The sequence below is a fragment of the Copidosoma floridanum genome, unplaced genomic scaffold (genome assembly GCF_036245765.1).
Source record: "Copidosoma floridanum isolate Cflo_tuat_1 unplaced genomic scaffold, Cflo_Japanese_pri ptg000019l, whole genome shotgun sequence".
Classification (NCBI taxonomy): Eukaryota; Metazoa; Arthropoda; class Insecta; order Hymenoptera; family Encyrtidae; genus Copidosoma; species Copidosoma floridanum.
In genome coordinates, this window is record NW_028321896.1 from 14,081,770 (window position 1) to 14,097,188 (window position 15,419).

Below are 15,419 nucleotides of genomic sequence, written 5' to 3' on the forward strand. Positions count from 1 at the left end.
AAGACGGAGAGCAAGAGAGAGAGAGGGGTCGGGTGGCGGGGGGGGATCCCGGCGCACGGGCGTCTGGGATAAGCCAGTAGCGTGCGAGAGTGCACGAGCGGCGCTTTGGCCCGCCGGAGTGCATCGCGAAACGAAACGACGAAGACAGAGAGAAACGAACTCTCTTTCTCACTCCCTCTCTGCGTATCGGTGTGCAGCGTCTGTGCGCGAGTGTGTGAAGCCATTCGCGAGTGCACGACATCGCCACCCGAACTAGTGGCGCTGCTAGCGGGCTGGACGATCCTGTTCAACTTGCCTCGAGAAAGACAGAGCGAAGGGAAGAAGCGTGAGCGCGACGAAGACGGAAAACGAAAAAGCGCACGTATAGATATAGTAGAGATGGGACACGGCCGAGCAAGCAAATGGCTGCCGTGGCGGCCATGATGGCGAAGCGTAGGGCCAACTCATCGTCGATACCAGCAGTTTGTGATTTCGCGGGCCTGCTGCCCAGCTTACGGCACACGATGCCTGGCTGAGGTCCAGCCAGCCAGCCAGAGACCTGTCTGTCGAGCTCGTAGTGCATATCGACAATCAGGAAGCTTCGAAGAGACATTAGCCATATACACACACACACACATACACGTCACACTAGACGGAATACTTGTGCCCCCTCCCTCCCCTCTCGACCACGAAACTCCGTGCGCTATATATACGACTACTGGGACGAGCAGAATATACCTACCGAGCGAGTCGAGGAGGAGAGGAGGAGCAGGCGCGGGTGAGCAGCGGCTGCAGCTGCGCCCTCCCGCGCGCGCGCCGAGCCCGCCGTTCCCGCAGCTCCGAGGGGAGCCGCGGCAGTGGCCTGCTAGCTGACGACTGTCAGCACAACACGACCGAGAGTGGAGCACAAGGTGCAGCAGCGCCGGCGCCATGAGCAAGCTCTCGTTCAGGGCGCGGGCCCTCGACGCGAGCAAGCCCATGCCCATCTTCATGGCCGAGGAGCTGCCGGGCCTGCCGGAGTTCTCGGCCATCAACCGGGCCCTGCCGCAGATGCCGAGCGTCATGCAGAAGGAGGAGGAGTGCGTAAGTGTCGCCCGCGAGCAGCCAAGTGCGCCAACTCCCTCCCCCTGTCTGCGGCCCACATATCTCTTTTTTTTCTTTTTCCATCGTGCGGTTGACTACTCGTATGACCAGCCCGCCATTGAAGGGCTAGCACTAGCAGCAGCAGCCCCGAGCGCGAGCGTGTTTTTGCCAGCCCGCCATCTTGCCCTCCCCGATCAACACCGATTTCTCGTAAACAATCGCCAGGTGGCTCTGTCGCCGGCTCTTTGCGGCCCACGGGACAGCTCCGGGTTGACCACGGGGCTCTTCTCTTACCTGGTGTTGAGCCCCCGAAGTCCAGAGTGATCCCAAACACTTTGATCACCATGCTCGAGGTGTTTGTTTACGCGGCAGTGTCATGGCTGGGCGCGTATTCGCACGGGATCGCAGCTGTCAGTGCTCCCGTAGAGCAGACGACTTTTCTCTGACCCATGCTTATCATACAAGAAAACAACTCTTTTTCCCTACAACTTTATACTGTCTTTTATATTGTTTACAACGCGTCAAATGTCAGTGTCAATCAAGCACTTGATCTTTGCTCTGTCAATTAACATGTTTTGCACATTGATGGATCTCACGCCTGCCTATATGAATGTAAACAATCCACTGTTTACCACTCAACTGTCTGCTGCAATGGTCCTACATATATTACGAACTCAGACAAGTACCAATGTTTCTTTTTCACTTTTTCCGCTGAATAACCCTTGAATGTGCCCTATTATTTAAATTGATGATGTTCCTGTTCATTTTTTTAAATAGTCAATAGATAATGTTTCCCTTGATTTTGATAGGAACTCCACCTTCAGGCAGCAATGGAGAAAAAGTTGATTATTCCAACACCCGAAGTCAGCGATATCACGGATACAGAGTTTTACGACAAATTGTATCCTGCAAATTACAAACAACCCAAGCAGTTGATACACATGCAGCGTAAGTTTTGTCTTTTGTTAGAATCAAGTATCCATACTCGCTGCATATAAATTAGGTCTGTACGATTAAAGTAACAAACGTAATGCTTGGTATTTGATTTTCAGCGTTTGCAATGGAACAAGATATCCCAGATTACGATATGGATTCAGAGGATGAAAAATGGGTTGAAGCACAAAGTCGAAAACTAAATCTGACGCCATTACAGTTTGAAGAGATGTTGGATAGGCTAGAAAAGAATTCAGAGCAAACGGTCATTAAGTTACACCAGGCAAAAGAAATTCTAAAAGAAAATGAAGACCTAATCATCGCCGTATATGACTATTGGCTCAATAAGCGACTGAAAACTGTAAGTGAAGATATTAAGTATTTTCCGATGATTTCAAACAATCATTGATTAAATGTTGAATTTTTCAATGTGGATTTAAATTTTGTTGTTTTATATTTACATTTAAAAAGAGTCTCATTAGTTTCCACAAAACAAACTCATTTTTATTTTTTATATTTTCAGCAACATCCTTTGCTATTGGCCGTAAAAACAGAAATTCGGGGTGGTTCTGCTGCTGCCAATAACCCTTATTTAGCATTTAGAAGAAGAACAGAGAAAATGCAAACGCGCAAACATCGTAAAAATGACGAAGCAAGCTACGAAAAGATGCTTAAGCTTCGAAGGGATCTTTTCAGAGCTGTGGAACTATTGGACATGGTCAAAACGCGAGAAAATCTTAAACGTGATCATCTTAATGTTACTATCGAAATTTATGAAAAAAGGTTGGATTTACATCTACTATTATTTTATTATTTGATATTGGCTCTTTTTTATTTTTTATGTTTATTAAATATTTATTTTAATATCATTGTCTTGTTGGATATACCATGTCTTATTTTACTTTACTATGAAATGTTTTTTAAACACCAGGTATCAAGCGCAAGACTTCAGTGGACAACTGCTCGCCGAAGTTTCGGCACTTAAGGCATCCAGACCTGCGTTTGCTCCTCTGTTCACTAACCAGTTTGGAGTCCACCAAAACTGGGCAAACAAAGTGTGTGGAAAAGTAAGCTTTTACCCCGCTAGTCGCTCTGTCTATGCATTGTTAAGATGAAGCAGAGTATTTTTAAAACAACTTTTTTTGGTGATCAGGACGATTCTATACCAAGGAAGGAAAAAAGACAGTATAAAAAACGAAAACATAAATCGGATATCAGGAGCGGTGGATTGGATGACGGTAATATTCGTGGGGGCATCGGAACTGGTGGAAGCCGAGGCAATCGTATGGGCTTCGGAAGCGGGCTGGACCCGCTCGCTAGTTCGGACGAAGAAGGTCCGCTCCCGTCTCATACACAGTCTTCTTCTCTTCCTTCGGATCGCGACGACGAGGACACGGCAGATGAAGGTCAATTCACTTTTCGACGAAATAGATATAATAGTTATTTACCTGTAAGTCGTATATTCCTCTACACTTAATGAACTTGCATGATTTAGGTATTTGCAAATTATTTAATTTATTTATCCATCAAATAAACTTATTTGTGCAGCCTGTATCAGGAGGGTTTGGAAATTGGCCTTGGTGTTCTAAAGAAGAAGGAGGTCTAGCAGATAAAAAATATAGGTTTGCTCTCACGAGCATTAGTAAGCCTACACCAAGGTGTATTGGTTACGCTCGGCGGAGGATAGGTCGTGGTGGCAGGTACAGAAATTGTTGAAATTCGTATAATCGGTTGATCGTTTAATCGAGGTTAAAAAAACAAAAACTTTGTTTTAGGGTCATATTGGATCGTTATTCAAACGACATGGACGATGTCTGGTCCTCTTTAGATTTTACGATACACGAATCTAAACGTGATGCATCGGATCCAACGGCAGTTAAACACGATTGGTGCGATTAATTATCATAGATTTATTGCGACTTTTAATTTACAAATTTTACGTTTAAATTAATCTCTTGTATTTATACAGGCTTCACTTTCGACCGAAGACGCCGCCACCTACGGAACACAACCCAAGTGAAGAGAGTAGTTCGAGTGATTCTGAGGAAGAATCGATGCCAAGATCGCAGCCAGAATCACTTCCATATCCTTTCCCGCTAGAGGCAACGTCGATATGCGTCGATTTTGAAACAGATCGTATGGACGATGAGCCACCTTTCACGTCTGAATTCAACATAACGGACTACTTCTCTGTAGATGGAGTGTCGGACTTTGACCTAGCTCTGCCTACTGATATTAGTGTGGAGCCAACAACAGACATTAGTGATTGGCGGACAGAAGAACTAGGATGCTCTCGCGTCCATGTTCTACCCGAGGTCGGAAATGTGTTCGTACCACAAATCCGACCGACGACGCAGTGCAGTGATAGTGCTAATAGTGTAAATACGTCAAGTTGTTCGAATGCCATGTCGTCGAATACGACAAGCAGTAGCAGCAGCAGTAGCAGCCAGTCAACAACGGTGTCAAGCACGTCTGTGTCTACGCAGTGTTTAAGTGTTGAGGTTCAGTCGAGTAATAACCAGGATAAATCTCACAAACAATTGTTAAATAACAGCACTGCTGCCTCCATACTGTCCAAGTCCCTGACTAGTCCGACAAATAACAGGAGTAGTGGCGCTGGGGGGGTCAGAGTCATTGGTACGTCGACAGGAACTGTAACTAGTGCTAGTTGTACTAGTACTAGTGGCGCAAACTGTGGTAATGGCCATCCAAACGGTCCTGTTAATTCCGTGCAAAATGCGAAGAGTTTGCCGAACAGTACTCATATGGTAAACAATCAACCAACGATAATTTTATCGCAGAAGCTCACCCCGTCCAATTTGCTGCCAAGTCTCAAGCTTGCCAATCTTGCCAGACAGCAGCAGCAAACTCAGCAAAATCAGACTCAGCAAATCCCAACGTCCGGGGAAATTACGCTTAATAGTAATAGGTAAAGTTTTTTTTTGTTATACATTAAAAAAAAAAAAAGTTTCTTAAACTAGCCGTCTTTTATAGCAGAATGTAGTTTTGAGGTGGTTTGTGTTATGTACATAATGGTATCTTCATGTAAGATGGACATTAAATGTCCATTGTATACAATTAAATTGCCAGTAGATATGGTTTTCATCAAGAATCCTAATGTAAAGTTATCAAATGATACTTTAAATATCTATATCTTGAAAAACAAACATTTCAAAACAATTATAAGTTTTGATTCTTGCCCCCTTAGTATAGTAATAATACTTTTTGTTCTACAAACGTCTTATAAATTTTATACGATTTGTTTTTACTATTGTAAATGATAGATTTTTATTTTAACTAATAATATAAAAAAGTATTCCAATAATTTTTAATAAAATAAGTATATATATGGATTACTGAAGAAACTACGCTTTTGCGTATATAACGAAGCTGCTACTATCTGATACTATCACTATAAATAAAAACATGATATCGTGTTCTATACTAAAAATTTATATTTTTACAAATAAAAAAAATGCATGACTTTTGTACTCGATATAATGCCCTAAAATGTTTCACAAGATTTAGATATTATACAACTATCCTTTTATGATCAGTAAAGATTTTCGTCATTTAGATTAATTTCTTAATTTAAGAGAAAATCTATTTTATTCGCCGTTTCAGCTTCAACTCATTTTTGGTTATTCTTAAGATTAGACTTCTTCTAAAGTAAAGTAAATGGTATCAAATAGTATTTCAATAGGATCAACAGGTTTCTTCCAGAATACGCTGAAAGTAAAAATCAATTTAGTCACAAAAAATAATAAAAATACAAATATTAGTCAATGTGTCCAATTCAATTCGGTAAAATTCCTTGAATCAAAGAATACAAAGTACGCAATTACTTTAAAGAGATATCTTTTATATAAACCAACTGTAAAACACACTCATTTTAGAATAAAAATTTTTTTTTGAGCTTTTTAATAGTCGTTTTACATTTGGTTAAGCTTCTTGCTCTAAGAAAATACCCAAGCATTTATGTGGGACAGTTATATTAAAAAATTTTAATTTAAAGAATTTTCGAGTTATTTTAGTACTACTCGAAATTCTCAATTTATAAATAGTGTTTTACCGTGAAAATGAAAACAAATTTTTTAATTTATTTAAAGAATCATTTTCTTCAAGAGGTTATGTTACTAACCTAATTTTTAACATATTGTTATTGTTAACAACTCTCTAAAATATTTAAAAAATACATCTCTTACATGGGAATTCCATAAAGTGTTGCTCTATTGTTTGGATTTAACTCTCCAGTAAGACAAAATATTAGAGTTGAGTGAACAACTGAACAAAAAAAAGTTGTCGCGGCAATCTTACCTAGTAGAAAACATAATGGCGTAAAACTGAAAATTTTTCAATTTTTTCAACATACCATAAGAATTTAATAACAAAACTGTTGGTTATAATTACAGTGAAAAGTTGGAAATGGAAGTGGATGAAGTTGAGAGTTCGCCCTGCGATGGCAAGCCACAACAACAGCAATTAGTCAGAGCAAGCAAAACAAATTCACTTGCAATGGAAGTGACATGATGCCTGCTGTCGGCACCCCTGTTGCTGTCATGTCACTGGGGGCTTTGTTAATCATTTTTACCATGCCACGATAATCTATATCTACAACAATTTATTGGCAATGGTTACAGTCGAGGTTTCTACAACTCGTTGTGACACTTATAAGTATAAATATCGTGGTGTGGTCAGGGCACGAAAATATTAAATGAAGAAAAAATGAGTAAAAAAAAAAAAAATAATAAGCAGCGTGATGTTAACACCCGTTTCATGACAACTAGATTGAAGTGCGCTCACAACAAGATAAAGCAAAAAATGATGGAACACACATATACACTATACAACTCCCTTTATTCAACTTGAACAGTATTTAAAAAATTTAAGATTTAAATGTGCAACAGATTCACTTTCCTTTTCTTTTTTTGTATTACATTTTTTGAGTAGCAGCCTTCGTCAGCAGTGTACGTTACGTAGAAGAAACACATTACTTATGTCTCAGTGTGTGTGAATAATGTTTGGTTTTTAAGTACACTGTTTCAACCAAAGAAAATGGCGGGATTTATTTTTATTTCCTATTAATAATAATGATAATATGTATTGCTTTGCACATATCTATTCAAAAATATATTGAAATTGTCATCAAAAAAAATGTGCAAAGCAGTATAACGCTGTACTTAAAAACAATCTAATTCTTCGCGATTCATTTGTGGTTCACTTACTCAAATATATATTAAAATATAACAAAACATATGATTTATATATTAATTACATACTGGTTAAACTTTGATTTAACCTTGAATCACACACCTGATGACATTTTTTAAATCTTTGGTAAACAAAGCTTTTTATTTAGAAATGTTTCCTAAAATTTGTTAATACCGTCAGACCCCTAATGTTAATATTTAATGCTACTAACTTAGATAGCCTATAGAAATCTAGCAATTATTGCCGTTTTGGAAAATAACGTACACAAGTAGAATCTATTTTACTTCTTTTATCTCAAAACGACTGACAGCGATGTTAATAAAAATCTAAATGTTACTTCAATGCGTAATGAACAGTAGTAGCATACCCTGGTTCAAATTGATAGTCATTTTTCAGTTCTCAAAGTGTTACACTCTAAGTAAAAAATGACTTCAATCTCTGCATTGTTCTTCTACGTAACGTTCCTAAACCTTTACAGCTGATAGAAATCTATTGCCAGTTCTGAGAGCAAAGTGTGCACGTGTGTATGATGAAAGGAAATAATAATTCTTAGGGTTACTGGAAAAGTGTGAGAGAAATAATTGAAAATTAAAATATAGACTCTGCATTCCTAGTTTGATGAAAAAAAAAAAAAATTCAAAGAAATAAGTCATAGGCTGGTGCAAAGCTCTCTTTTTTTTAAATAAATCGCTTTTGCTTTTTTTTTTCTTCGTTACTAAAATTTTCTTTGCGTAAACTGTTGACGTATATTTGTTGATCAGTGTGTATGTGAGAGAAAATAAATTATGTGTTAAGGAGTGTCTCTCGTGTTTCAGATCCAATGCGACTTGAATCAGATTTTTTTATGTTATGAACCAATCTTGATTAATTTTAGCAGCACAAATTAAAAACTAAACGATTTTATGCTCACGTGAATTTGTACTTTATGTGGTCCGTTAACGCCCTTCACATTTTTCTTTTTTCTGTTAATCAGACTTTTTTATCTAAATGGTATAACATAACTTCTATATTTTAGGTTAATTTTTACGATTATTCATTTACTGACTACTTGAAACAATCGAATAAATTTTCAAATCATTTAATTCATATTAACATCTTTTTATTATTTTTAGAAAAATTTTGCAAAATATTGCACAAAGTTTTATTTGATTTTTGTGGTATGTAAGTAATTACATGCAAAGTAAACCAGTATTTTTTCAATCCACTATTTTAATTCTGTGAGTTAGTATCGTGAGTTATTTATTTTAAAGAGAAGCCAGGTGCCAGCCATACAAATATTAAAGTTTAAACAGAAAAGTAAAAGAAAAGATTATCAAGCATTGCAAAAGTTATACATGTAGGGAATTTTCTATAAAATTATAGAAAAACAAAAGAAAGAAATATAACAAAAAAAAAAAAAAAAAAAAAAAAAAACAAATTAAATTGTATATATAAAGATAATTACGCTTACTGTATCTCTTACATTTAGATGATTAATTAAAAACAAATAAATGTAATTAATGTTGTTGTGGTAGGCGCACAGCGATGTATAAGATGAAAATCATCAATATTTCGAATCAATCTTAGAAAGGTGTGATTAAAGGAAAAAACTACAAAGAAAGAAATTTCATCTTAAATTTAACAAACAAAAATTTATCAATGGATTTAAGAAACTCGTCGAATTTTGAGTTATCTCGTCCGAGAGCGAGATCATTTCCGCTTACATACGATGTACATTATATCGCGCGAAGCAAGTTTTACACATGCGTTTCTTTGATGTACTTTGTAAATACTTTCTTAAGCATCATTAGCAACAGCATCTTTACAGATTCGCTGACCGAGAGACGTGTCGAGTCTACTGTACATTTTTTAAAAAATTCACGAATGAATAATTATTTAAGGGATAATTTAACTTATCAATGCAAGAAATGTGCTAAATAGTTGCATTTCCAGTTAACACTTGGGCACAGTTTTCTTCTTGAGCTTTACTCTGTATATTTTTTTTTAATTCGTGTAGCAAATCTGTAAAGACAAGACCTCTATGAGGAAAAAAGGCTTGTTCGGTTTTTCATTTGAATCAAAGAAGAAAAAAAAACTGTAAGAAAATACCTGTTGATTTGGTTAAATGATTCAACAAAAAATAATGGTACACAGAGTTTTATATAAAATTAAACAAAAGAACAAACAAAACAAGGATATTTATTTTTTTAATTCGCCATTTTTCCCTTATTTACATATGTATACATACTTATATTATTATGCAGTGAAACGACGTTGTTCTATCAATGATAAAGAAAGCCAACATCAACGCATCAATGTCGGGATTCCCTCCAACTGCAAAGACTGAGTTCTCTCAAAATTTTGTAAACGGTGGTAAGGATGTAAATTGCAAATGATTATCATTTATCTTAAGTCAAATACTCGCGTATTAAAGTCAAAACGTTACGAAAAGTGCTGTTATATTTATTGACCATTACCAAATACCTACACTTCAGCATTTATTTATTATTTAATCACATTTATAATATTATTTATTCATATACTATTATAAATTTATTGCACCTAATAAATGCACACATTTATTAGAATTTTTCAATTTTTAATTTCATATCGTAAATTTCCAATTTATATTCAACATGATTTTTATTTTCTATGCATGGAGTAGGAAAAGTAAATCAATTAATTGAAAACACTTAATCTTGTCAATTGGGAAATTTGTTTATTATGGTTTCGTTGACTAAAGGAAATGTGGACAATGAAAATATTGTCTTCATAAGTCGTCCTATTTAAATTTAAAAACGAACCGACTTTAGCTAATCAAAAGTCAATTTCAAATTTTTATTTCAAATAGGCCCCAATAGTATCACTCTCAAGTATTTCCAAGGGTTAGGTTAGTTGATATTTTTGGGCTACGTTTGTTTTTGTGTGTGGATATGCACGCGTGCACGTTTTTTAATTTAAGTATATTTCGCATTTACGCAGTGTCCAATTTCCTCCGATGTCCAAATAAGGTCCAAGAGTTAAGATAAGTTTACGAGTGATACGATTATCGAGTTTCCCGCATTTCCGATATCCGATTTCCCGCTTTCCGTAACAACTTGAAGTGCTACGGACCGTAGCCTACGGTCTCTACTGCAAATCGCTGAGTCCCGAAAACAGTATTTTAAGATGTAAAAGCAAATAAAAAATGTAGCCATTTTATTTTAACCCATGGTAAGTAATAAGGTACATAAATTGCGTTTCTTCAATGAAACAAAATGTAAAAACGTTCAAAATGCCGTCTCAAACGACATTAGACAAGTACTACAAAGTAATATACAATAAAAAGGTTTCGCAAAAAGAAATCTTAGTTGGAAAAGAAGGTGGAAACGGAAAAGGAAGTTCTCACCGTAATCCCGTAAGTATCGAAAATTTTAGCTTATTTGATCCACTTATGATTGAATAGATATTTCAAGCTTTTTACTTTTTTAAGTTTGCTTTGCGAAAATCAAGAAAGCGTCCAACAAAAATGCTAAATTTTGTTGAAAGTGAGGTCCAAATCATTAAAGTATGTCGGCCTTCCGCAGTAACTGAAAATGAGAGTACCAACAATCAAAAAAGAACAAATTCCTCGGAATTGGGAAGTTTGCACAAAAAGGCTAAAACTACTTTGTCATCAATTGATTTGACATCAACCTCTGATCAAAGCACTCTGTTAGACGTAAACAATCTGACATCAAGTCAAGTTCGTGCAACAACTAGAGAAAGCTCAATTTCAAGCCAAAGTACTATGTCACCCAACAAAAGCCCTCAGTCACAGAACACCAGTCTTCAGACTCCAAGCAAAAGCATGTCAACTAATGACAAAAGTTTTTCATCGCCAAATAAATGTATGCAGTCATTGACCGAAAGTCCAGAAACACCTAGAAAGAATGGATATCAAACCCCATTAGAAGTAACAAGTCCAAACAAACTTAATTCTACTGGAAAGAAATCAAATTTCTTACCCAAAGAAATGACACCTCAAAAAAAGATATCTCCGTCAAAAACAATATCTCCAAGGAAATTATTTTTTGCAGATAGAGTTATTATAGATACTGTGCAGCAAGCTGTTGAAAATCTGAATCTTGTCAGGCAGGGTAGTATTACTTTGAACGAATTCGATTTGGAATCAATATATGAGGAAAAAAACTTTAGTTTCGTGTACAGTGATAATATAGATCCAACATCTCAAAAGTTTGAGCTAAAAGATATTATTTTTCCTCGTGAAAAGCACGCAGATCATTTGTTGATGATAGTGATGGATGTATTTTCTGAACCTATGAATTGCGGTTATTTTTTAAAAGATGAACTTAATAAAATATTTCAACTATTTACATTGTCTCTGGAAGCACAAACGTTGTTTGTAAGACTGTTGAAAAGAAAAATAGGATGGCATAGGACGAGCAACATTAAGTACCTGGAAATTGCTAGCGATTTGACTCCATTTTTCAAGGAGTTGATAGAAAAGGGATTTTGCACATCAGGTATGACACAATCAAGTTTTTCTTACCAATATTTATATGCTCATACTGGATTTATTGTTTAGATTTAAATTCAATGGATGTATCGATTTTACTGAATATGCTACAAGCAGATGAAGTCAAACATATGTGTCAGAAATTGAAAATTGATCATCGTGGTAACAAAGCAGTACTGATTAATAGACTTGAAAAATATGGTAATTCTGCCAAATCTTTTTTCCTTGGAGCAAAAACGCCCAAGTCCATACTAAGGTCTGAAGTCTTGTCAGTTCTGCAACTGTGTGTAACGTTGTCCCAAGAAATTTTCAACTTGTTTGATAGAGTTATGACTCTTTTACATCCTATGCAAGATCCTACAGAAAGTATTGCAGATTTATTTCTGATGTTGACCACTGTTCATAAAGGAGAAATACTATACCCATACGTCCCAAAAAAAGATCCTTATCCTGTATTTCAAAACAGGTCGCATTTAATAGGGTAAGTTGAATGACTCTTTACATTCAAGTGAAATAAATTTTTTTTTTTCAGTCGTATTTGTTTTTTTAGATATGTTGAAAGCAAAAATGCATACAGACAAGTGCTCACTGCTATTGAAAACAAAGAATGGGACATAGTTAAAGAATTGGGTCGCATAGCTCTTAAAAATTTGAAAGAAGGACAAGAAAAGTAAGAAATTTTTTGAAAATTTTTAGACCTCTTATGCATTTTTAAGTAATAAATCATAATATTTTACAGTTATGTAAAAAATTCTCTCCCTCTGCATGTGCAAAAATTCGTACCTGAATACGAGTGGACGAAAGTTTTGTCCAGAAGCATTGATGCTTTCAAAAAAAATCCAGAGACCATTCCCGAGGCTGTGAACGCTTTGCAAGCTTTAATAGATGATAAACACTTTTGTCAAAGTAGTCGTGGAAAGTGGTATAGTGAATTAGCATTAATAGAGATGCACCATAAAAAAGATTTGGAAACCAGTGCTGCTTTAACTCTGCACGCTTTACAACAAGACACTTTGACAGAAGTTGATGTTTCGGGATTATTAAGTAGACTGGCAAAACTAATGAGACGAAAAACTGGAATATCTGCAGAAACCAAAGTTAAAATTCAAATGACTTTGGATGAAGTGACAAAAAAAGGCTTAACTCCCCTACCCGTGAATACTAAGACTGTCACTGCAATCATGGCAAACAGGTAATGTCTTAAAAACTTACTAGCTCATTTTTGAAAAAAAAATGAAATTTTTATTATTTATGTTCAGGGCTGAATCAACTGGTCAAACTACATGGTCAATCAAAATAAATGGCGATGACAAGTATTATGGTAGGGTAGAGGTACTAGCACTTCAACATTACACTAGTGAAGAAGATTTTCACGAAGGACTTCATTGCGAAGGTTCTCTGCCAATTACATTGTTTACAATATTCTTTTGGGAAGAATTATTCAATGTTTCTGTGCCCGGAGTTTTTGTATCTTCCTATCAAGAAGCACCCTTAGATCTTTTTACTGCTGAATTTTTCAATAACAGAAAGGAAAAAATAGAAGAAAAAATTCAGTTTATTAAAGCATTAGATTTAGAAACTTTTGCCGATTGGATGTACACAAAATATTCCAGCAACATACAGTACCGAACCATAATGCCAAATACATTATTCAAGTCGGACCAACAGTTTAAGGTATCCATTGTTTGAAATTTGATACCAGTTATTTCAACAATTTTATTTTCTTTAAATTACTTTTCTAACTCAGGAAGTTGTTACGTGCCTTGGTATAAATGCCGTAGTAGGTATTTGTCAAAAACTAGTATCCAACTACAGACTGTGGAGGTCTGGATTTCCAGATCTTATTGTATGGAACAAGCTTATACCAAAGGTAAAACATTGCTGGTCATTATTGATACATTCTTTTTTAACTTGAAAACCTTTGAATAACTTTTTTAATGTTTAATACAGTGTAAGATTATTGAAGTTAAAGGACCTGGGGATTCGCTATCTGAGAAGCAAAAATTGTGGCTTCAGTATTTGGAACAGCTGGGAGTAGATGTTCAAGTGTGTCTTGTGGAAGGTATTAACATTTAATGCTCAAATATTTCATTTTCTTTATTATTGTTATAACCTTACCCCCCCCCCCCACCCTCAATCAAAATACTCATCATTCATTTATTTCATTTATGGTGCCAATGCCTCAGGTACCGTGATCGTGCATGGTCCCTCAAAGTGGTACCTAAAAATATTTTTACAAATGTCAAACGGATATTAAAGATTTTTAACATTCATTTTTTTCATTCTGTTACAGCTTTAGGAAGGAGCTCAAAATAGCGTGTACCTTTGAGTTATAGTTTATACGTTTCTATAATATATATTGTAAGTCGATTATTAACATGTGAATAAAAAAAAAATAAAAAAATGTTATACGTCTTCTAGACGAACAATTGAAGAAAACTATTGGTTGTGAAAAAAAACTTAAACACTTTGAATCTTACTTAAATTTTCTTGTGGCTGGAGTAGACTCCACATTGAATTCTGCTACTGAAACACCCCTTTTGGCGACTTGAGGAGCAAACATTGCTGCAGGATAGACAATGGAAGAAGTGCCTATTATTAAACAAGCATCGCATGTTTCTACTGCTTGACCTTTTCAGATAATATTTTGGTTGAAATATTTATTCAATTGTTATTCGATTGTGATTTAATAAAAGTTTTTGTATTTTGTCTATAAACGCACTTGCTTTGTTGAGAACCTCAGGATCAAGACCCTCTCCAAACCATATGATATCCGGCCTTAAGAGAGCTTGACAATTGCCTTGGTTGCACCTTGGCAAATCTTCAATAGGAATGTCTGATGACACAAAGTTGGGATCTGGAGATCTAGAAACAAGTGTTACCATATGTTAATACATAAAAATTATAAAAAATAAGTTCCACCAAATGCAACATACGTACATTTTTCCCTCTAAAGCAGGGCATATTGGAATCGTGTCGTTAAAAGTGATCGTTTTACATTTCGTGCATCGCGTTTTGTACAGTGATCCGTGAAGCTCTACTACGTCTTTGGCACCGGCTTTTTGATGTAGGCCATCAATGTTTTGAGTTACAACTGTAACATTTCTACCCTCTTTTGACAATCTACTTTGAAATTCGGCTACTGCTTCATGAGCCTAAAAATGTAAACTTGTTCGATTTCATTCATAAATTTGAAAGCTACTTACACGTGTACTTGAAATGTTTACCTTGTTGGGGTGAACTTTGCTAACCAATGTCCTTCGATATTCGTAAAACTCCCATACCAATGATGGATTAGCCGCGAAAGCTTCCGGCGTCGCTAAGCTCGGAGCTTGATACTTTCGCCAAAAACCACCGGTACCACGAAAAGTCGGCACACCAGATTCCGCAGATATCCCACTACCTGTCAAAATAAGTATATTTTTTGCTGTTGATAGAGTTTCTCTGAAAGTCTTTAATGCATTCATTTTGCACTGAGAATTATATATTATGTCGTTAGATGTAATATACGAAATATGAATAATTATGCACTACTGTGTGTGCTTGCGCTTGATGACAGGCAAAAAAATACTCTGCATATATAATCTATAGTAATAAAGCAGGTGTATGTTTGTAAGGGCGCCTTTTCACGTTCGATATGTATCAAAATTGTAGAGTTGAGATGCGCGCTCTCTTCACTCTCTGAGTGTATTTTTATTGCTCGCAAAAACAAAATTAAAAAATCCACTCTTGGAGA

The 15,419-nt window shown here is 36.1% G+C and overlaps 3 protein-coding genes across 3 annotated transcripts; 2 read left to right on the forward strand and 1 right to left on the reverse strand.

The window, feature by feature from the left end:
• Positions 1 to 93: 93 nt before the first annotated feature.
• On the forward strand, positions 94 to 9,642 carry E(Pc) (Enhancer of Polycomb). Its single transcript, XM_014357956.2, has 10 exons — positions 94 to 1,062; positions 1,872 to 2,010; positions 2,115 to 2,356; positions 2,519 to 2,778; positions 2,927 to 3,062; positions 3,149 to 3,445; positions 3,544 to 3,695; positions 3,771 to 3,884; positions 3,965 to 4,924; positions 6,408 to 9,642. Exons 1-10 carry the CDS (start codon positions 910 to 912, stop codon positions 6,523 to 6,525), a joined length of 2,571 nt encoding a protein of 856 aa, XP_014213442.2. The 5' UTR covers positions 94 to 909; the 3' UTR covers positions 6,526 to 9,642.
• Positions 9,643 to 10,151: 509 nt separating this feature from the next.
• Positions 10,152 to 14,390, forward strand: LOC106643227 (fanconi-associated nuclease 1). Its single transcript, XM_014358270.2, has 9 exons — positions 10,152 to 10,582; positions 10,658 to 11,690; positions 11,753 to 12,164; positions 12,234 to 12,353; positions 12,423 to 12,875; positions 12,943 to 13,357; positions 13,431 to 13,553; positions 13,634 to 13,745; positions 13,977 to 14,390. Exons 1-9 carry the CDS (start codon positions 10,433 to 10,435, stop codon positions 13,997 to 13,999), a joined length of 2,841 nt encoding a protein of 946 aa, XP_014213756.2. The 5' UTR covers positions 10,152 to 10,432; the 3' UTR covers positions 14,000 to 14,390.
• On the reverse strand, positions 13,821 to 15,207 carry LOC106643235 (NAD-dependent protein deacylase sirtuin-5, mitochondrial). Its single transcript, XM_014358283.2, has 5 exons — positions 14,911 to 15,207; positions 14,624 to 14,838; positions 14,406 to 14,548; positions 14,164 to 14,314; positions 13,821 to 13,904 (listed from the first exon to the last, which is right to left on the reverse strand). The coding sequence occupies exons 1-5, from the start codon at positions 15,148 to 15,150 to the stop codon at positions 13,850 to 13,852; spliced, it is 804 nt and encodes a 267-aa protein (XP_014213769.2). The 5' UTR covers positions 15,151 to 15,207; the 3' UTR covers positions 13,821 to 13,849.
• Between the last annotated feature and the right edge of the window lie 212 nt (positions 15,208 to 15,419).